We start from the raw sequence: 22,751 nt of genomic DNA, 5'->3' as shown, positions 1-22,751 counted from the left end.
CTTTGACAGCCCCAGTATTTACATCACCACTGGCCCCAACAAAAGCTGCAAGAAACTTCATTTTTTTTTTTACTTCATTTTCTGAGCATGTGGCTTCAGTTTTGTCGGTTATTCCTCTAAAATATGTGGAAGATCAGATCACCTGCGCGCTCACACACCACGATATGCCACACGGCTCCTTGTTGTGTAGATGCTGGTTATTTTCTATTGCTATTCTAGTGGGCCTGTCTGCATGTGTAGTGAGACTGTTGAGGTGGTGCGTTCCCTGTGGCTGGTGAATTATGGGACAGCCACAGGGTTGACAGCAGCCATTTTGAATTCTTCCATTTATTTCAACATTATTACCCCTTTCGACCACTTCGCCCCCTCTGATGAGCATCGGTTGTTTTCGCTTCTCAGATTGCAGCCTTTCATTTGTGGACCTTTTAAAGAGCCTTTGCACTGCTATTTGTTTAGTTAGAGTTTGTAGAATTCAGGAAAACAGAGGCTTTCCTAGTCGCAGCTCAGTATAGCAGTACATCAACAATAAGATAACACCATCCCAGCTCCAGCTCCAGCTGACATCTCCAAAACCAAACCTACTTTCCATCCTCATGACTCACTCTATCCACTCTAGACAAACAAGCTAAAACGATGCCCAGAGGCCCCCCCAAAAGGCCTCCACAGTTTTCCAATATTGTATTAATGAGATTAAACCTAATCTCTCACCTGCACCCAGACCTCTTTGATATTAACCTTTGCCCATATTCAGCGTCAGCACCAATAAACCTCAGAGCGGTCCCAAATGTAGCGCTACAACATTTAGTCATTTAGCAGACGCTTTTATCCAAAGCGACTTACATATGTGCGACTTACAATGTATACACATTTTACACTGATGGCACACTGCACATCAGGAGCAATTAGGGGTTCAGTGTCTTGCTCAAGGACGCTTCGACAGGGAATCGAACTAGCAACCTTCTGATTACTAAACGACTTCTTTACCTCCTGTACCACTGTCGCCCCACAGTTGTCCTAAATGTAGCGCCACAATGAGGCCCCAAACCACAGGCACACACATTTACTGAGCGCATGCTGTCGTCAAACCAAAGAGAGGTGGAAGGGGGGGGAGAAGAATGTTCCTTTGACACAAAAGAATTTAACCAAACCTACAGTCCAGGACACAGCCTATAAAGCAGCTCATTGTTGGGGTGAACTTGACGAGGGCACGGGAGGAGAAAGAGCCCATTGTTGGGGAGAGAAGACAGCTGGAAAGATACGATTCATAGTTTTGACGGGATATGCTCAGGCATGTCAGATGTGGTGACAAATGTGAAGGCAGGGAGATAGGAAGAGGAAGACTCAGTGCAACTCATCATTTCTACTGGAAAACTGGAGGATGGAGAGGTCTTTTTGGTAAGCCAAACACACATTTGTATGAAACTATTTTATAGACATTTTATGCCGTGAAAGGGGAACATCTTCCAACTGCAAGCAGGTGTGAAAAATGAAATCAAAAAACCTCTTGACTAAAAAGTCAAAATGGACCACAACCCTCAAATTCCCCATATATTTCTATAAATCACTGCCTAAACCTTTTGAAAAAACCGTAGCTACTCTCCAGAGAGTCTTGCCAGAACTACCCTGCCTCTGCGTCTTTTCTGTTCAGTGACAGTCACAGAACAGCAGCATTTCATGTGGGGCTTGATTCTTAATTCAATTCAGTTTATATAATGCCAATAAGAACTGAATTCAGTTTATATAATGCCAATAAGAACTGACATTGGCCATGCTCTTTACAGAGCCCAGGGCTTGAATCCCCTAGAGCACGCACTAGGGTGACAGGGGCAAGGAGAGGCTCTTCAAGCCTTAGCGGGTATGGATTCATACAAGCTTGAGAGGATAAGGCATATTAGCACACATGCAGCATGACCTGATGCATAATACACCATTCCATGACACACAGAAGGTATACACGGTAAAAACAGAAATAACAGTGGATCAGAATGGTGGGCCAGCATTCAAAGTATTCTGCGGTCAGATATGGTACTGTAGTGCCCCCTAAAAGACAGCCATTGGTAGGGCCAATGATTTTCCGCGATAACGGAAAACGGACGGAATTCGCGGAATGAACCCTTTGAAACGGAATTGCAGACGGAAACATCATTTTGTGCATACAAATCGCCCAAATTCCCCTATATTTTGGGCTGCAAGGCTATATTTCTTTCAAATAAACACAACAACGATTGCAACGATGAACAAACATTAATTAAAGAACAAAACCACTGAGAAAATGTCACGTCTGCGCTGAACTCTGCTCCGGCCACGCCCCCCTTTTCAACGGTTGACCCATAGACATATATACATATGTATATGCATGTATATATGTCTATGGGTTGACCCACACACCTCGCTAAAGCCACATTTAGTCACATTCACGCGCTCGTCTTCCCAATCGCATTTAAAACAAAACATTTTTAGTCTTCTGTTCTGTTGATGGCTGGCAAACAACAATCTAATAATATATATTTATTATATATTATTCACTCATTTTAAACCATCAATCTACCTCAGAGTGAACAAAATGAGCTGAAACGGAAAAAAAACGGAATTCACCAAATGTGAAACGGAAAATGCATTTTTTTTAAACGGAAAAACATTGGCCCTACATTGGGGCAGTAATTTATCTACCATGATCTACAATACAGCATATTAGTCCACCCTATTGTGGCGTCAGTCATGGCATGTACCAGTAACAAACATGCGTGCCACAGTTTCTTAACTCAAAACAACTGCAAATTCAAGACAGAAGCCACAGTGATGTCTAATATCCCATTATACTGTAGTTTAAAGGCAAAAGGGGAAAGGGTCAGGTATTTAGCAGACGCTTCAATCCAAAGTGAGAGAACACACACACACACACACACACACACACTACACAGGAGAGAAGCCCTCTGCAGGTAACAGTAAACAGAAGCTAAAGTTAGCTCACAGGCCATCGGTAGACTCATATTGGCCACATTACTCTTCAGGTAGGCACATGTGTTTGTGTTGATTCCTGCCCTCTGTGGCAAGTCATATCTTTACTGTGTGGAAGCGTAAGGAAAGGGTAGGCAGGGCACCATCTTGGGCTATGCTGCTGTGTGTCGGTGTGCTGTGGTAGCTGGTAGTAAAAAAAAGGAAAGTAGCGGACTGTCTGGGCCTGCTATTTAGGAGTTCTCTGTTGGCCTGAACAAAATGAAGGTTCCAGCTCTCCAGCAACGGTGTATAGCTCGTAGGATGAGGAGGCTTTTGTCCTAAATGTGTTGAAAACCTAACTGCTGCTGCCGCAATGTATTTGATCACTGAGACTGACGGCTGATTTTTGGAGAACACAGTGGTTTTTATCATATTCATTTAGAACGGTTATCAATTTAGGATTCAATCTGATTTTGGTGGTCCCACTCCCACGCCATGACTGTTTCCATTATGTGTAGCCCACTACGGAGGTGGAATTATGTCGGGTGGCCCTGAGCTAAACCCCAATAAAAAGGTAGATAAAATATGAGCACATGAAGAGACCATAAGCACCTGTCAACAGTTACCGTTAGCAACAGTTAGCGTTCAACAATCGGCCTTACAAAACCATCCAACACCACCACTGTCACTAGGCAGAATGCAAATATGATGCAACAATATTTGTTTTTGGCTTTTTTTTTGCCTTTAATGAGATAGGACAGTGAAGGTTTGGACAGGAAATGAGATGGAGAGAAGAGGTGGGGAGTGGGATCGGGAAATGACAGCGGGTCAGATTCGAACCTGTGTCCCCGTGGGCGTTCAAGCCCGTATATGGTCGGGGCTACTGCTTGCGCCACAGTGCCCCCCATGATGCATCAATATTAAAGACAATTAGAACAATCACGTCATCTAGCAACAATTAGCGACTTTTCAAGCAGGCATTAGCTACTTCCCATTGAAAATAGTTGGCCACACTGGACACCAACAGAAAAACTGACAATGTACAGTGGTGCCTTCAGAAAGTAGTCACTGTCATTTTACTGGGCTGGCCATTTTTGCTTCTGCTGTTAAAATGTGTCGTCATCTCTTGTCATTTACTGTAAGAACTGCTTAATTTGAATAGAGTGGGAGTAACTGCTCAGTTGACCTATAGATAGAGTAAATAAACAGGATAAATCAACACATGATATGACAATAGGGCTGACACAAATAGGCCTAATTGATATAATCTACAAAAAAACAACTATACATAAGAATTGCTTACATCATTACGCATCAGCACGCATTAACTAGCTCAGTAGACATAGAAAGAAAGATTCTTCCTAGATCCATGGAGGAGCTAAAGTATGTCACTTTGAAAGAAGGATTCTTCTTAGATCCATGGACTAGCTAGAGTATGTCACTTTGCTGTAATGCGTGGGGGGAGCTCAGAGCATTTCCCCAAAACCTGGTTTCTGCTAAGACAGGGGTTTTCAACCGGGGGTCCGCGGCCCCCTGGTGGTCCGCGACGGCATTGCAGGGGGTCCGCGACATGAGGCTATGTTGATCAGTTCACCATTGATTTATTTTGTATTTTTTAGAAATTCGCTGTGATATTTCAACACATTTCCAGATTACTCTTGAAAAAGATCTAAAATAAGAGAGACATGTCTAAAGGAGATTCACGCTGACAGTATGTAGGTGCACTGCACCTGTCCTGTGCTTTGCTAATGCTAATGCATTGCGTCCCTAACGTCACGCCATACGCATATTATTCGTAACGTACAGTCTCGCGTGCGAAATTGACAAGCATTTGCAGTAAAGCATAGCCTACGTGTACTTTTTAATTTCAGACGAAAAGTAATACTTTTGGTGAAAGACTGAAGTTATCTACTATCCTTAGCTAACATTTCCATCACCAATGTGTCACTCGATTCCCCTAGGATTTTAGTTTTCAGTAGCAATATGGCTGTGTGCACGTCCACGAGTTTCTGTTCTCATGTTGGGGCACAGGTAAGTGAAGTGATGTGAATGTGATACCAACATTGCGATATTAAAATGTTGCACTAAACCAAACGGAGCCGTCATGGACCAGAGAAACATGATGTTAAGAGAGGTCATTTTGCCGATCACGCCACCTCTTGGAGGAAAACAAAAGTGCTAAAAGTGATTGGCGGCATATGGGAGCTGGAGGTCGTCACTATGCCTAAATGTTCCTGTGCAGTGTCTTGGTAAATAATAAAAAAACATATTTATTTGCCATCCCTTTCCTTATTTGATACCAAGAGATTCATATGAAATGTGTGGCTGTATAGACCCCAATGGACACCTGTGACGGCTATTCATTTTCATAATATAATGAATTTGATATTTAAATAATTGGCAGTGCATTGCTTATTTAGGTATTTATTTTGTGTGTGTGTGTGTGTGTGTGTGTGTGTGTGTGTGTGTGTGACAAATCCTCTGATATTCTGTCTGGACATTTACCTGTGAATGCTGATGGCGGAAACATTGTTACCCCATCACCATAACCTAGAATATATAACCTATAACATATATAATATTATATATATATATATTGTCCAGTCACTTAGTGTAGAGTAGCAGGGGAAGAAGAGAGAGACCATCTTCACTGTGTGATGCTGCCGCAGTCTCTCCACCCGATCTATACACACACACACACACACACACACACACACACACACACACACACCACACACACACACACACACACACACACACACACACACACACACACACACACACACACTCTAGACCATCTCCACTGTGGGATGCTGCTGCAGTCTCTCCACCCGATCCACACACACACACACACACACACACACACACACACCTACTCTAGACCATCTCCACTGTGGGATGCTGCTGCAGTCTCTCCACCCGATCTACACACACACACACACACACACACACACACCTACTCTAGACCATCTCCACTGTGGGATGCTGCTGCTAGTCTCTCCACCCGATCTACACACACACACACACACTAGACCCCCCCCCACACACACACACACCTACTCTAGACCATCTCCACTGTGGGATGCTGCTGCTAGTCTCTCCACCCGATCTACCTGCAGAAACCCTCTGCTTTCAACTGCCCCATTCCCACCAAACTGTTATGCACAAATCCTCCTCTGCTTGTAAAACATACTGTATGCCAGCCAATGTTCCCGTTATGTTAACAAATGCCATCATTGACATAGTTTTCTGCTTCACTGCTCTCTGCCCGTCCTTATACATTTAGTCATTTAGCAGACGCTTTTCTCCAAAGCGACGTACAAGGGAGAACAGTACCCCTATTGAGGACGCTGTATACCCACTAAGCTGTTCCACAACCAATACTCGGAAGAGAAAAATGGAGAGCGCCAGAATTCAAAGTCTGTATAGCTTGTTGTGTATTCCTCTGTTTCTAGGAATCATGAATGAACCAAGTCCATTTTGTATTTATTATTGGAGAAATGATGTTAAATCAGGTGTGAGCGAAACAACGGTAGAAGAAAACCTAGGCAAACTGTTTGGTGAGTTCCAGTGTACTTATATCATCTTGTGTGCATTACTCAATAGGGGGAAAACAGGGAGCCAGTGAATGGATACCAGCAGGGGAGTTGCCCTCTTTGTCCGATCATGTCCAAGATCAGATGATCCAGTAACCAGTATCCAGTCATAAAGACAAGATCAGACAGGCTGCAGGTTACCGGATCATCTGCATGGGTCTGACCACACATGTGATCACTAGTGGGTAAGCAGTAGAACTTGTATATTAGGATTGTATTTTATTTTATTGTATCTTATTTTATTTTATTTTTTTGATTTATTGTCAATGTTATGTTTGATATACGTTAATGCCTTTTTTAGGTTGTATAGCCTTTTTCACTCTGGCAGGGGGACTGCCAATGGAAACTAGCCTTTTGGCTATAATTGGGTGCATTTACATTTTAATGTTCATGAATGTACACTGTCCCTCTTGATCAAATAAACAAATTGATTGATTGATTGATGTGGACAGGTCCACTAAGAATAGCTAAGTGACTTTGGATAAAAGTCTGGTATATAAACATAACAGTAACCATAGTCCCTTCAATTATTTAGGGTGCTGTGTGCATGCAATACGTTGATATCAGTACATTAATATAGTTCTTACTGTAGCTGTACACCCAGTTAACCTTTAACTGGCAAACTACAATGACAAAAAAGTACCGAAAGCAGTGAAACCTTTAAGCTGTGAAACCTAACAAGTAGAAAAAAATGCTAAAACACAACCCTAGAACACAGCGATTTGTCTTAAACATGCAAACTAATCGGTCAGAACCCATCAGACTAGCCTGAGAACACCACAGTAACCAGTAGCCACTAAAGCTAAAGCTAGCTGGCTTGCTAAGTGATGGATTTTTGTTTTTATGTTTGGCAAAATAATACTGTGAAAGCTGTTCTTACAGTTTCACAGGGTTTCCTACATAGTGGATATCCTGGGCAGCTAGTCAGAGAACAGTGTGTTTATCCTTGCTTTACAGGTAAAAAATACCGTGTTTATCTTTGCTTGAAATTTTGTATGGCCTTTTGGGTTTGATTTTCTCCATAGAAATCCCTGTCGAACACAGGCCTTGGGAAGTTGACATGAAATGACCCACTGGCTAAAATGCAGATCAACCTACACCTTACTGAGAACAAGAGACATGTGTGATCAATGGTTGGAAAGTTTAGACTCGATGGGATAAATGAATGAGCTTTTATTTATGTAACAAAGTGTAATACAAAACTGCTGAGCCAATTTCCACGGCATTCATCTTTCTCAGTCACTAGCCTGGAGTAAATCTGTCTGTCGGATTCCAACGCCATGGAGACCAACAAGATTAGATTTCAGTGGCTTTAAGGTTGCTAAAAGGGGAGGGGCTAAATGGGAGGACAGGGAAATTTGGGCCCCAAAGATGGCGGATGGACACGGAATGTCATGATGTGAAGCTGCTTACATAGCCAAACTGTCTTCATATCCTTGACTAGGCCTAGCCCCTTTTATTCGGAATATTTACGCTCCTTTAAATGGTGACTATCATGGACACTTTATGTTTTGGAATTTGGAGGTGACAACCTGCCAAAACATTTGAAAGTCATCTTCCTCTTTTTCAAAAAAACCATGGGCGTAAGGACACGTTGAGGCTGACACTGCAGTCATTACTGGAGCCTCCGGTCAGCGATGCAGAGGAGTAGGGGATTTAATTTAAATGTGTGACTGGGTCTGTTCCTCCCTTACTACCCAACAGCACCAAATACAAGAAGAAAATACTGAATTGGTCAACATGAAAATGAAGAACAGGTCTAAAGAACGTTCTTATGTTTCACACATGGGGATAAAGGCTAACATGTTCAAATGTAAGTTTGGTAGCAAACCTCCATTTATTAACACAACTACCAGACAGGTGGATGAACAGTTCTGTTTTGCTGGAACAACATTCTTTTAGGTTTGAGATGAGGTGTGTGTGTGGGTGGTAGGGATTATCAGTTTGGAGGGGAGGTGTTGTGGACCAGGGGACCCTCCAGAGCCTCTTAAAAGTGCTGGGTGCAAGCATTCTCCCGGTACAGCTGTCAGACAAGATGTCCCAAGTATGCACAAAGGGGCCTCTGGTTTCAACTTCCCAAATGCGCTTGACAGAGCAGAAGAAATCCAGTGAATATAGGATTACCTAGTGAGCCTGGGAGAGAAGCATGTCATTGACATAGGCCAGGAAAACACAATGATGCCATGGGGCCATGCTTTGCTTTTCCAACGGGGGGTGGAGGGAGGGGAGGGGGGGGGTGTAAAACATATCTTTTGCCTTCACACTTTTTGTTCATTTGTGAATACACAACTAATTGTGCAAAACCTCAATCTGCACTTTTGTACAGCAATTGCTTAATTTGTAAAAACACCAAATCACAAGGCGGCAGTACTGTGGGCCTACAGATCAATCTCTCAGATGAAGATTTCTTTAGACTGAATGTACTTCATCCCGCTGGAAATTAAAACAGAATCTCCACCAGAATAAATGACTACATTTTGCCATTACAATAAGCAAGCCAGGCAAAAACGTCCAACCCAACTACATCCAGGTCTTACTTTGTAACTTTGCTGACATTAAAGTGTTCGTTTAAAACGATGTCTGAGGGGCTACTGCTTATGTTAATACTATTCTGTGCCACCGAGTCGTTTTACAATGTTTGAAAGCAGTGTGTACACCTGACGAGCCAGAAAAATAGGTAATTACTGTTCCTAATTGTATTGACATGGCTAACCATGTTATCTACAATATTACTTCAACCAGTATGGGAATCAATATAGACATAACACAGCAAAATATGTATGTATGTATGTATGTATGTGTGTGTGTGTGTGTGTGTGTGTGTGTGTGTGTGTGTGTGTGTGTGTGTGTGTGTGTGTGTGTGTGTGTGTATATGTATGTATGTGTATGTATGTATGTATGTATGTATGTATGTATGAATGAATGAATGAATGAATGAATGAATGAATGAATGAATGAATGAATGAATGTGTGTGTATGTATGTATGTATGTATGTATGTATGTATGTATGTATGTATGTATGTATGTATGTATGAATGTGTATGTATGTATGTATGTATGAATGTGTATGAATGTGTATGAATGTGTATGAATGTGTATGTATGTGTATGTATGTGTATGTATGTATGTATGAATGTGTATGTATGTATGTATGAATGTATGTATGTATGTATGTATGTATGTATGTATGTATGAATGTGTATGTGTGTATGTATGTATGTATGTGTATGTATGTATGTATGTATGTATGTATGTATGTATGTATGTATGTATGAATGTGTATGTATGTATGAATGTGTATGTATGTATGAATGTGTATGAATGTGTATGTATGTATGAATGTGTATGAATGTGTATGTATGTATGTATGTATGTATGTATGTATGAATGTGTATGTATGTATGAATGTGTATGTATGTATGTATGTATGTATGTATGTATGTATGTATGTATGTATGTATGTATACCACACTCTAGTGGACGGAGACAACACAGGACACCTTCAAGGCAAATTGTATTTGAACCAACAGGGAATGTAAATGTTTCTAAATAAGTACCAAATAAGAACCAATATATATTATAGCAAAGTGTTAAACACAAATTGGGACTGGCAATTAAGTAATTCTTTGGAAATTCCAGGACGACCGCCATCTTTTGCTCACCTTCACTGCGGCGCCCACTGCATCCCCCGCCGTCTTGATTGGCACGTGCATCTGGAATACTCTTCCCACCACCGCAGAGGAGTCTGGGAAGCCAGCACCTTGTGTGGCTGCTGTAGCCACCGCCTCCGCAGCTGCCACGGCTTCCTGGAGCTCAGAGATGACGGCCGAGTGCATGGAGGCCTCTAGCTGCTGGTCGTGCAGCAGCTCCACCTGTCCCTCGGGGGGCCAGCTGCCCTGCACACCTCCGAGCAGCAGCAGCAGCACCACCGCCACCACAGTAGTCCTGCCAGTGCACAACAGCAAGGGGCGGCAGACCCCCTGCCTCTGCTTTCTCTGTTTATTGCGCATTCTTGCCTTTTGTTTTCTGTCACTCAGATCGGGGAATGGTGTCCAGGGGAGAAAGACAGCACAGCATGCACACTGGCAAAGTCCCCCAACAAAAGAAAAGAAGGGGGTAGGGGGGGTAGGGTAGGGGGTGACTGATCCTCTTTCCAAATCTCAATCTCAATCACCACTCTTTCTTCTTTTGTTTTCCCCGACCCTTTACTTCTCTTTTGTTGTTTTCTTCTGCTCTTTTCAACCTCCCTCGTTCCTTTGTTGTCAGATGTCTTCAGCGGCTCTCGCATTCCATGGTTAAGGCTGGGTCAGAAACCTGAGGGGGGAAAAAAGGATTCTTCATTAGTGCAAGGTGGAACACAAGAGGACACAAGCTCAAATGTCTTCATGCACTCTTTCCATTCAAAAGATAAAGTCTCTCATATTTTACTGAAAACTTGTACTCATGTCATCCAACCCTGTCTTTCCAGATTTAAATGAATGCTTTTGACCAGATGTACACCACAGCCCATATTCACAAAAGCATCTTAAGGCTAAAAGTAGCTCCTAACCTTTGCTTTATTGTAATACTTACTTTGCTAATAATTGGCAAGTCAGTTTTTGACTTTGGGACTTTGGGACTAAAACTAGCACCTCAGTCTGGGAGAACGAAGTTAAAACGACTCCTAAACCATTAAGACCAGGTCCCAAACAAACTGCAAAGTGCAGTTTCAATCATTCCACGTCACAATGTTTAGGAATACAGACATAATCACTTGAAAGATAGCGTCTCAAAATCACGAGGGAATTATCGTGGATCTCGTAAGGGACACAATAACGAACACCAACCGAAACCGAAACCCATTCGCTGCCCAAATTGAATTCAATGGAATGTTTTCATTTTCTTTTACTAAACTAGTCCCCGTCTACACAATCGTGTCATCATACCGATGTATTTTTAAAAACTATGCGAACATACTCGGTCTATGGGTAGCGTATTCAGATTTTATTTGATTTGTAGCATGTCATTTTTATTGATTTGTCCTTTCCTTGTGGTTGGCTATGAAGCTATGAAGCGCAAACCTGTCTCTCATCAACTAAATCACAGAGGTCATTCAAAACAAGGTCTTGAGGTCATGAGACTCAATATCAACCATAACCATAGCAACGGAGGCCTTCCCTTTCGCTCAGGAGTCGTTGCTTTTCCTTAGCCAAAGTTGGTCTCAGCAGCTTCCATGAAAAGCATCTGGACCAAAACTTTTTAGTTGGAATACTCTTAGTTGTTAGATAAAATGCTTTGTGAAGGTGTTGCCCAGATTATTTAATTAACAGCCATGCGGGAGTAGTCCCCCCCCCCCCCCGCCCCCCCCCCCCCCAAAGAGACCAACATATTTTAACTCTGGCACTTGGGGCAACGAAATCAAGCAGGGCTACAGTATTGCAGTAGAACTGTGTCTGGACAGCAGACTGGACCTTGCTGACGGGCAGCTGAAGCGCTTCTGGACGGCAGGGAAAGAGTCCTTTCTATTGTCAGGGGTGGGGGAGGGTTAGCAGACTGAACTATGTGGATTGTTATTCATACAGGTCTTTTCAAAAGGAGTCAAAAGAATGGAGTGGAATGGAGGGGGTGTATGCTGGAGAAGGGGGCTGGCAGGCACCATACTATGCTCTTGATTTCCCCCTGAAAGACTTCTTCTCAGAGGAGAGAGGAGAGCATGAAAAGGACAGGAGGCAAAACCAGCTCAAAAGTAGACTACAGAAAACAGTCCTTCCAAACTCCCTTCATGATCGTTGCTAATGCACTGGGAAAACCTCACAACCTCCTCAACCTCTGAAATCTCCTTCAGCAAATAACTGATGACTTCCTAGTACAGTAGATAGATAGATAGATAGATAGATGGATACTTTATTAATCCCGAAGGAAATTTAGGTCATCCAGTAGCTTATACACTTAACTTAACTCACAAACATACATACACAAATCACAGTAAACGCATTGTATCAATAACAGTTATCAAAGACAATGTATTTTACTATAAGGACAAACCCTGAATGAGCGGATGTTTATATTGGTCATCTATTCGTGTTTAGTTCAAATGATGAAACATTAAGCAGCAAACTGGGACTACTGCCTGAACTGGCAAACTCAGATACTCCTGCAAATAGCCTTTGTAATTAAAACTGGCAAGAGAAAAGACAACACTTATTCAATATTAAAACTTCCCAATCCAGCAAGATAAGACAAATAGTATCAACCCCAAGGCTTTAAGCCTTCAACCTCCTTCACACATCAAACACACTCTCATGTTCTGCTTTTGTAAACGCCCCCGGGCAGCAGACCTGGTTCAGCCGTGTCTTCTTGCATAGTTAGGAAAGAATGCAAGATGACACTTTCTCCAAAACTGGGATGAGGACGTGGATGTCACATAACACATTGATGTATTCTGTGAGTTTGAATGTTAAAATAGCATTCCAATTGGAATTCTTCAGTGTCGTGGCCAATGTATGACAGTACAGTGACGTTAATCCGCTAATGTGCAAGTTTGTGGTTTGCAGATTTAGCGCCGGCATAACTTTCCTCCAAGGAGCGGTAAATTGTAGTTTGGCCAACAAAAGGTGTGTTTTCCTGCTTGGTCCACAACCATAATACAAATAAAAAATGGCCAGTCCCTTTTTTACTGGGCTAACACAAAGCATGAAGTATCAAGGCAAACAGGCTAACTCCCTTTCACTGCTCTACAAATGTAGACACCCCTTCGGAAACTAGTCCAAACTAATGGCTATGGACGAGCCGCCTAAATGAAGCTTTCCAACCCACAGCCCTGTGGGAGACGTCTCAAGCACTCTGCCTACAAGCTGGGCAGCCTGAAAGAAGAGACTTCACCTACTTTCCATTTCTTTGCATCCCATCCCAGGAACACGTTCTGTCTGAACAATGGACTTAAAATGGAGCTGGAAATCCCCGTATGAGAAGGAGTTCAGAACCATTTCTGGCCAAGAGAAAATATGACTTTTAAAGCATTTGAAGTGGTCTAGTGACAAACTAAAATCATCTAGCCTTCACCTCTAGTAAAGAACCATCATCCCCTGCATGATCCTCCAGAGGTGAAGACAGGAACACTGAGGTACACACAGGCATGGCGTGGCAAGGGCAGCCTCTTCAGAGGCCATGTTGTGAAGAATGTGAGAATGTGATGGAATGAAAGGAGAGGAGAGACAGGAGACAGGAGACATGGTGTTTCTGCACAGGGGGTCAGCTCATGGGCCGGGCAGCAAACCAAAGGTCCAGTGGTTTCACAGACACAGGACTACTGTGAATGGGGACTGAAGCAGCTCAGTGGGCTGTGGGACATTAGGGTTTAATAGACAGAAGAAAGAACATGGAGTATGGATGGGAAGTGTGTTCATCATGGGTTTAAAGTTTGAAATAACCTCCAGTGGTGATACAGACTTAGGGCTAAAGTCCTTTCCCTCCGGTCCATTGGTGACACCTTTTGTCTGTTATGACTCAGAGACATGCTAAAGGATGGCCTGGACAACAAGATTCCTGTCTTAGAGAAGGGCAAGGGGGAGGGGGACGACTACATCTAGGGTCTGGTGTTTCCCTTTGCTGTGTGTGGTGTCATCATGACAAGGTCTAAAGAAAAAAAGGGTTGTGGATGCCTATGAGTCTGGCAAGGGATTTTTTAGAAGATCTGTAAGGAAAATGATCTACAAGTGGCAGATTTGGCCCTTTGAGATTGAGAACGACTGCTAATTTGTCCAGGACCGGTCACCCCAGCAAATTCAGCCAGAAAGCAGACCAGTTGATGGCAAAAAATAATAATAATAATAACGCGAACATTTCATCACAGGACCAGGACAAAGCACTTGCTGTCCAAAAAGAACATGGTTGCCAGTGCACATATAGGCAAAGACCAGGCCTTTTGGAATAGTGTGCTCTGGACAGACAAATCAAAGATGTGTTTGTAACCCATAGTAACCATACATGTTTAGCACAGACCAAAGACAGCTTTTCAGGAGAAGAACCTCATACCAGCCTGCAGTCATTGATTCAGCATCATATCAAAGAGTGCCTAAAGATAACGTGAGGCCATCTCTCCGAAAAGCTGAAGTTGAACTGGAAGTGGCCCTTTTAACAGGATCATGATCTGAAGCTCTCAAGCAAATCCACCAAGGAATGGTTCAAGTCCAGATTTGAAATGTTGTGGGGGGATTTGAAACAGACATGCAAAACCCTCTCAAACATCTTGCAACTGAAGTAGTTTTGTATGAAAAGTGTGTAAGTCAGAGACTGGTGGACATTTGCAAAATGCCTACAATAAGTTATTAGCTGAGGCCAGGGGTTCACTTACTTTCTCCACATTTGAATATTATATCTACTGATATTTTTGTTGAATACATGATTGAAAAAGTATATCAACTTTATCGGTAGGCATTGTATCAAAGAGAGTAAAATGAAAGTCAATGATTTCCATGGTATGTACAAAAAAAATATTCACATGACTAGCTCCCCAAGCTAGGGCTAGATAGCTAGGGTAGCCATGTTAACTGGCATGAGACGCTAACCATGAACCATTTGTTGTGGCATTGGCGCAAAGTGGCATTCTTTCGAAAACCGCAGTTAGTTCATTTCTATACCGCAGCAGCCCTAGTTTAAGCCCAAGATAGCATGTCATCAGTGATCAGATAGAGATTTGGGGATAGACTTAATTAGAGCCATCTGATGGCCATTGTTCTTTTTATTAAGGACATGTCTTTACTTTTATTGCTAGACTCGACCTTGCCGCTACAGTCTGCCTGTAGCCACTGGACGCATTCCTCATTGGGTCAGGTGGGAAGGGTCGGCATCCCAAACCCCACTGGTGACTGACAGAAGTGAGTTACAGCCAATGAGGTTGTTGTTCTCCTCAGCTTCGGTCAGTTCATATTAGCCGTCCCTAACTTCCACTGCCACTCTAGCCAGTTGATCCTCCTATTAATAACAAATAGGACTAGTGGCTGCTTGAGAGACTCTCGCATGACATATCAGCCTATATGTACTGAGAACGCATAAAATGGTTCAACAAACTCTTGATTATTTTAGGATGCAGGCACAGCATATCAAAAACATTTGAAATGTTACTCTATCCTGGCATGCTGAGACCCCTGGCAACTCATTTTGTAAATGTGAGCCAACTTCTTTTGGTCAGAACCAAAAATAGCAGGTCAGAGGTGCTTCGGACCACCGTCCAGACCAACGGTCCAAAAGACGTGGTCTCTGTCCGGATCAATGTAGACTTTCGGGACCAATGAAGGAAGCTGAGACAGGCGTTCAACCATTAAGCAATAGAAGAACCCAAAGAGAAATGAGCCGCGGTAGCACAAGGGAAGAAGAGACAAAAGTATTTAAAATGTAATTTAAAGAAATCAAAAAGTCAACTTGACATAAAAACACCAAATAAATGCCATCTGAAGGTAAAGAAACAGAACGCAGCATTATATAAAAGGCATGCAATGCCATCCGAAAAAGGGGTGTGTTGACAAATAAGGATGACAGATTACATTTTTATGAAGACCTGGATAGCCAGTCTACAAACGAATCAATGTCAAGCAAAGGGAAACGCAGCCCCATGTGGGTGATGACGACAGGACAGAGGTACAGTACACTCACAGAATTGCAATGTGAAACCCCAAAAGTAGCCGGATTAAATGTATGAGATTTGACCCTTGGTCCAGACTCAGGAGTGAAAGCATCCTAAGCATGTCTTGTTTACAATCTCAGCACCTCTGAAAATAGGTGGGATACATGTGTTTAGATGGGGACATTTTTTTTAAATGTCAAGACATGTCAAACTACCTCAAAGGTGCCTGACAGGCCTCAGTCCCAAGAGAGTTAACTTCCCAGAATGTCTTCAACAGCGTTACACTGTACACCTATGGTTACGAGAAAAACATTTTTAAACGAGCAAACTATAACGGGATTCATGAGTGTGAGAGCCAGATGAAGAGTTACAGAATCGCTCCTGATGAAGGTGGTGGTCTAAATAAATAGCGGCTTAAAAAAGTGAGTAAATAAATAGCTTGGTCTGAACTAAGCCTAGTTCCGCTGTTTGTGTTGAAAATTCACATTAGTCTTGTTACTGGATGAACTGTCTCTCTACGCCAAGATTGGTTTGAGAACCAGGAGTTGGTTAGGACCTACATGGTACTTAGTAGCTCCAAAATCAAAATATTGTCACACAGAATGACGTTTTTCACCATGAACAACCGATCACTATCACTGTAGCATCTCGCTTCCCATACATATTGATAGTGTATGTTGGGATTAACTTCAGTAATGCCCTTCCACGAAAATAAACCTACATCAAAAAATGAATTGTACCTATCGTTTTGTACTTTGTATTTCAACCACCGCTGTACTGGAATCTCTTCAGTGGTAATAAGATGGGTGTTCGTTAAATGAAGGTAGGCTAACACGTAACATTAATTAAATTGGTCATAGTTTATTGTAGTAATGTTAGGTAGACATTTGTTAAGTTGTTGATGTTTGATACTTGTTCTGCAAGGCAAATAAGGTTTTCAGTCAAGTGAAGTAAAAAGGTCTCTCATCAGTCCCATATTGAACTGTTATTGACCCCGTTGAACTTCATCTTCCTACCGTTTACAACGGATAGCCATCACAACGACTTATTTACGATGGACCTTACACCTAAGGATGAAGTGTCAAATTGAAGTTATTCAAGTATTAAGTTATTATTAACTTAGTGTTACGTTGCAAATATTTGCTCGATGCAACCCATTACATTTGAGGAGGCTGCCATCTCGTCAGGCTTCTTTGGGAGGGCACGGTTGAAACACAGACACAAAAAACAGTTTCTTCCCCCTCGCCATCTCACTACTGAACAACTAACCCACTGTAGCATATATATTTATCCCTGCACTTCTCGCACTCTCCACTTCTTCTTTGCACTACTGTTGTGCAACATTTCACAGCTACTGTATATAGCCATTCCGCCTTGTACATACTTTCTTAAACTCCTTAGTCCATTGCACTGTTTGTTTGTTTGTTTGTATTGTATTGTATTGTATTGTATTGTATTGTATTGTGTTGTATATTTTGTGTAAGCACACTGAGAGTCACTTTACCAAGTCAAATTCCTTGTTTGTGCAAACTTACTTGGCCAATAAAACCTGATTCTGATTCTGAAAAGAGGAACCATTTTGAAATATACAGTGCTCCAATCTGTGTGTGATGACGAAGGACATGAAGAGGGACAATAGCCTCAATTCAATCCATGGTACTGATATTCCTCACAAAAGACAGACAGCACAGTTTCTTTGTAAATATGTGCCTTTAAATGGAAACATGGCAATCATAAACTGCTACAAACTTGATCATTTCAAGATGTAGGCACCTTAGCTCTTGGAAATAAATCCAACTCTCTTTTGATGAGTGTTTTCCGTGTATCAAACTTTGTAGACTCACCACTTGCAAAAGGTTTGGCTATGCCCTTCCACAAGAGGCCCTTCCACTTAAGACTCTATCATTCCACTGAAAAGGTCAAAACATTTTAAACAGTTTTACCCCATCAAGGAATACGTAGGTAGTTGGCATAATTCTTTACGTTCTCTCTGTGACCTGTCCATCCAGGGCATATCTTAAAAGAGATACCATTACAACACACCATAGCATATCCTTGCCTGATTATAACTCTGAAGACGACAACATCAAACCTGGAGCATAGCCTTCTCCTGATTCAATGGAAAGTGATATCTCAAACTATAAACCCCCCCCCCATCTGTAACGTCTTATGGATGAAAAGAATTAGATATTTTTCATAGCCACAACAATGCCACACATTTGTTGACAAGGTACATAAAACAAAAGGCTAGTGTAGCAGATTGTGTGTGTGTGTGTGGCTGCACTACACCACACACACACACACACACACACACACACACACACACACACACACACACACACACACACACACACACACACACACACACACACACACACACACACACACACACACACACACACAGAGAGAGCATCTGATACCTTTCTTCCCAAAGGGAACCGGAAAAAACTATGTCCCCCTGCAGAGCTAAGCTATTCTTGTGCGCCTGACATCACATGGCAGATCAAGTCCCTGAAGCAGACCACCAACGAACTCCTCCATGTTTGGTCAGGTTGACAGCTGGGGAGCAGTTGGGAGAAGATGTGAATGACAACTGCATGGACGCTCCCCTGTCCCAGCAGGCGCTCCCAAGCAAACAACTAGTCAACAACAGACACCGCACCCTGACGCCTACCTCACACATGTTCCATTAGCCTGAGACCGTCATTACAACACTGTGCTCAACCACACACTACTTAATGCGCAGGCAACGTCACCCAGAGCCAATAATATGACTACTGTGACTATATGGGCTTTCCTCCAGAACAGATCAAGGCTTTTCACACAGAATGTTTTATAGTCATACACAGTGAAACTATTTCAATGGTTTCAAGTCCATGATCACTCCCAAAACACAAGGACCCTATGGCGAGTGAGACAGACAGACAGACAGACAGACAGACAGACAGAAATAAAGACTTCTATTCCAGTGTCTGCAGGCTACTGTTACTTCCCTCTCATCTCCCTTTCCTTCTCACCACCAGCTGCTCTATTAATAAGCAGCCTATCCTCGGGGCCTCCGATAGCACACCCTACCCTACCCTACCCTACCCCCTGCACATATCTAGACGGAAATAAGTCTCACCCCACAGCTTCCTCCAAGGTCAAAGCAAACACTGTTTTCAAAAACTTTATCAACACACTCTTTGGTCAAAAATCAAATTGATTCTGTTTAAAGTTGAACATGTGCACATGTTGTGACAGTCTTGTTAACTGTTCTTGACTAGTGGTTAGGGGCAACAGTGGTTAGGGGCAACAGTGGTTAGAGGCAACAGTGGTTAGAGGCAACAGTGGTTCCGGGTTAGTGCAGCCATTCAGCAATCAGAAGGTCCAAGTGTTTTTGAGCACGACACTGAACCCCCAACCACTCCTGATGTGCTGGTTAATGTCTGAGGCATTAACATTTCAAAAGCGCTACATAAATGCAGTCCATTGACCATTTTTGAGTGTCATTTTTAACATGGACATTAGAATGTAAATTATAAACAAAATGTTTACAAACAGCAAGTGTCTTTGCCTGAGGGATATAATACGATATTTCAACAATATTTTGTTTGATCATACTCGTTGAACAGCCAATCAACGTGATGTACTTCACCAACGGGCTCCGCTGTGGATTCCACATGGTCAACCAGCGGAAAAGTCGCCGACAGGGGTCGAACTAGTAACAACAGTTTGCTTACAACACGTTAGAGGGCTAGCTTGAGAATTGAAATACAGTCTTTGGCAAAACAGCTAAATATTGTTAAGACCACTCCTCTACACGATTTGAGGTGGTTCAGTTGTTTAAAAAAAAAAAATGTTAAAACGGGAAAGGGATTGAGGGACTAACTTGTACAACCACTTTGACAGAGAGAGAAAAACTGAGAGAAATGCTTATGACAGTTCATTGGGACAAGGGGGATAAAAATGACATTCAGCACCACCATCAATGGGGGGCGGGGGGGGGGGCATAGCAGGACTTGAGAGAGCTAGCTAGCCTTGGAAACATTCTTTAGGAATCCCAATGCAAACAAAAGGCCAGGCTCAGACACCAAACTGATTGTGAGTGTGGACTTTCAATGTGAATGAAGCCACAGTGAGTGGACGAGGGAGGGGGAGTAGGAGGTAGCTGAAGAGTGAGGTCGTGGCTGACTGCCCAAATGGCTGCTCTCAATTGGAAACTTCCAACTTTCTCACAGTAAACCACAGCCAGGCCTATAAAGAAGCAGACGATTCATTAGCATTCGCACCCTCTCTCCATTCCTTTAGTGACCTATGCAGTGAGTAGCACAGGTAGACAAGGCCACCTGCATCATGTGAGGGTCTCAGTCCTTTGTAGAATGCTTTCCGCTATCCATTCCATTTCAGAGAGGTAGATAACATACCTACTAAAAAAAGTGCACTAAGCAAACAGACTGGAACTGTAAATAAACTGTTTCACCACACCGAGCTTTAACCGACGACACCTCAGCAGCGCCTCAAGCTGTGTCAACAGTTTGACTTCATTGCAGCTTCAACAATCCCAAAATCACAGACAAACATTCATCAATGGAAGAGTGGGGAGCTGTTTCTCACGTGTGAAACCCATAAGGGAACACAGGGACCCAGAATATTGGCATGATATCCACATAGGAAAATAAAAAGGGAAAACCTTGTGCCATGTTCCATGCCCAATTCTCCCCCCCCCCCCCCCCCCCAGTCCTATTCATATGGTGTGGAGATTTTTTGAACATCTTCCTGGTCCCCACGTCAAATGTTTTCCTATTTCCTCCATATTCTCTGCACTGGTTCATTTGGTGTGCCGTGTTTTCCCAGGTATAGAAGTACATGGTTGTCAGATATAGCAGCCAAGTAAGTGAGTATAGCCAAACCACCCACCCACTCAAATCTATCAAAATAAAACCACCTCTGCAACTATTTCACAATCAATCAATCAGCAGCACACATCTTTTCACAAGCTAAGCAATATTTCAAATTCACTCCATTCTCAGGCGTGCCACAGGGCCCTAGCTGCAGAGAGTGTGAGTGATAGATAGCCTAAGTAGAATAATGTGAGTGGGATTCAAAGCTACAAGCTACATATTACATATGTGGAGTTGTTCAAGCTGTGTGTGTGTGTGTGTGTGTGTGTGTGTGTGTGTGTGTGAGAGTTTACATGGAAGATCAATGGACAAGTCTCAGACACCAAATACAACCTTGTCAATTCAACTGAAGAGGCCATCGGTTTCTAATGTTTGACTGTGAGAAGTGGCACAACCCTGTTCCCCCTGCTTTCCATTTTACTACACTCAGGGTCTTGGCTTGAGCGGCTTGAGCGCACATGGTGGAGGATTAACACCATTTGCTTGTGTGTGTGTGTCTGTGTGTGTGTCTGTGTGTGTGTGCAAGGTCTGAATATACACACAAGAAACCCCTACTAGACCCAACCTCAACAATACCACTTCGCACACACACACCCTGCACCTCCCCCCCCCCCCCCCAAAACAAACACAGACACGCATGACCTCCCTGGTGTTCTTCTCAATCTGCAACCCAACAAACATCCTGTTGCAGCTAGTTGATTTGAACAAGGCAACTAGACCATAGGAGGATTTCGTTGAATGGTTCATTATTCTAAAGGTATCCAATCAAAAGTAGCTCAGCGGATCAAGTCTAGCCAATTAATTCCTCAATGGAACGCTGGCTCACCACAGACAGGCCAGGTGCAAGGTCATGCGGAAAACGGAAGTTGAGGTTAGATTGAAACTTAAAAAAAAAGCTTTCACATCAAGGCCTCGCCAACTATATCACCAAAAAAAACATGAGTGAGCAAGCTAGCTAGCCTTTTATCAGTGCTAGCTGTGCTGTTTGGTGTTTTGTAAAGTTTTTACATGCTAGTTTTTGACCAAAATGTGTTACTGCTGCTTTAAGGTTTCAGACATTGGACTACCGTGTTAAACACGTTTGCAAGTTACCTTTCTCACTCCCAACTGGGCTTATTTTTGCTTTTCATTTCAAACTCTTACTTGGGCCATTCTGATCACATCCTTCCTTCTTGCATGATGTCTCCAATCAGCTGATGATACACACCCTACATGTACTAGGAAATCAATCTGAAATGTGCACTTGAGACAACTTTTTGTGTGGTTGTGTGGGGGGCATACAATACCTTTGAAGCCCGTCACAATTCACAGAAAAGAACTAGGTGTGCACGCATGCACAGAGGCATTGCGCTAGTTTCTGCCTGCTGTGTGTGTGTGTGTGTGTGTGGCTGTATGTGGGTCCATGTGAGAGTGAAAAGATAGGCAGACAAGCCTTAGTTTTGAGGCTGGAATGTGTGCATGAGGGCCGGGGCTTTGCTTGCTTGCTTGCCTGCCTGCCCACCTCATATTAGGGCTTATCTTCAATCCAATCATGTCATAAGCTTGCCTGTCTCGTCATGAGGAGGCTCTGGAATGTGGCACAGGCCCGGAGGATTCCACACCACTCAAAGTTCCGCCGCAGAAGGTTTGATCACTTCAGAGGAATTATACCTTCTAGGGATTCTTTTGAAAGGGAAACTAAACTATTATTTCAGTTTCATTTGTCCTGATCAAGTAAGTGTACTTGAAAACCA

General features: G+C 42.8%; 1 protein-coding gene across 3 annotated transcripts in view; it reads right to left on the bottom strand.

Annotated features, from left to right (window-relative positions):
• Positions 1–22,751, bottom strand: part of dag1 (dystroglycan 1) — a 34,097-nt gene that overhangs the window by 6,071 nt on the left and 5,275 nt on the right. For 2 of the 3 annotated variants that reach the window (XM_031568543.2, XM_012837425.3), the window contains exon 2: positions 10,197–10,848. In XM_031568543.2, the coding sequence (XP_031424403.1) occupies positions 10,197–10,544 (348 nt within the window). In that variant the 5' untranslated portion in view covers positions 10,545–10,848. Of the gene's footprint in view, positions 1–10,196; positions 10,849–18,555; positions 19,066–22,751 lie in introns of those variants that run through there. The other variant, XM_031568544.2, reaches the window with a different exon arrangement.

The sequence above is a fragment of the Clupea harengus genome, chromosome 5 (assembly GCF_900700415.2).
Source record: "Clupea harengus chromosome 5, Ch_v2.0.2, whole genome shotgun sequence".
NCBI lineage: Eukaryota > Metazoa > Chordata > Actinopteri > Clupeiformes > Clupeidae > Clupea > Clupea harengus.
Note: the sequence above shows the minus strand (reverse complement) of the source record. Positions and strands in the feature narration are given on the sequence as shown.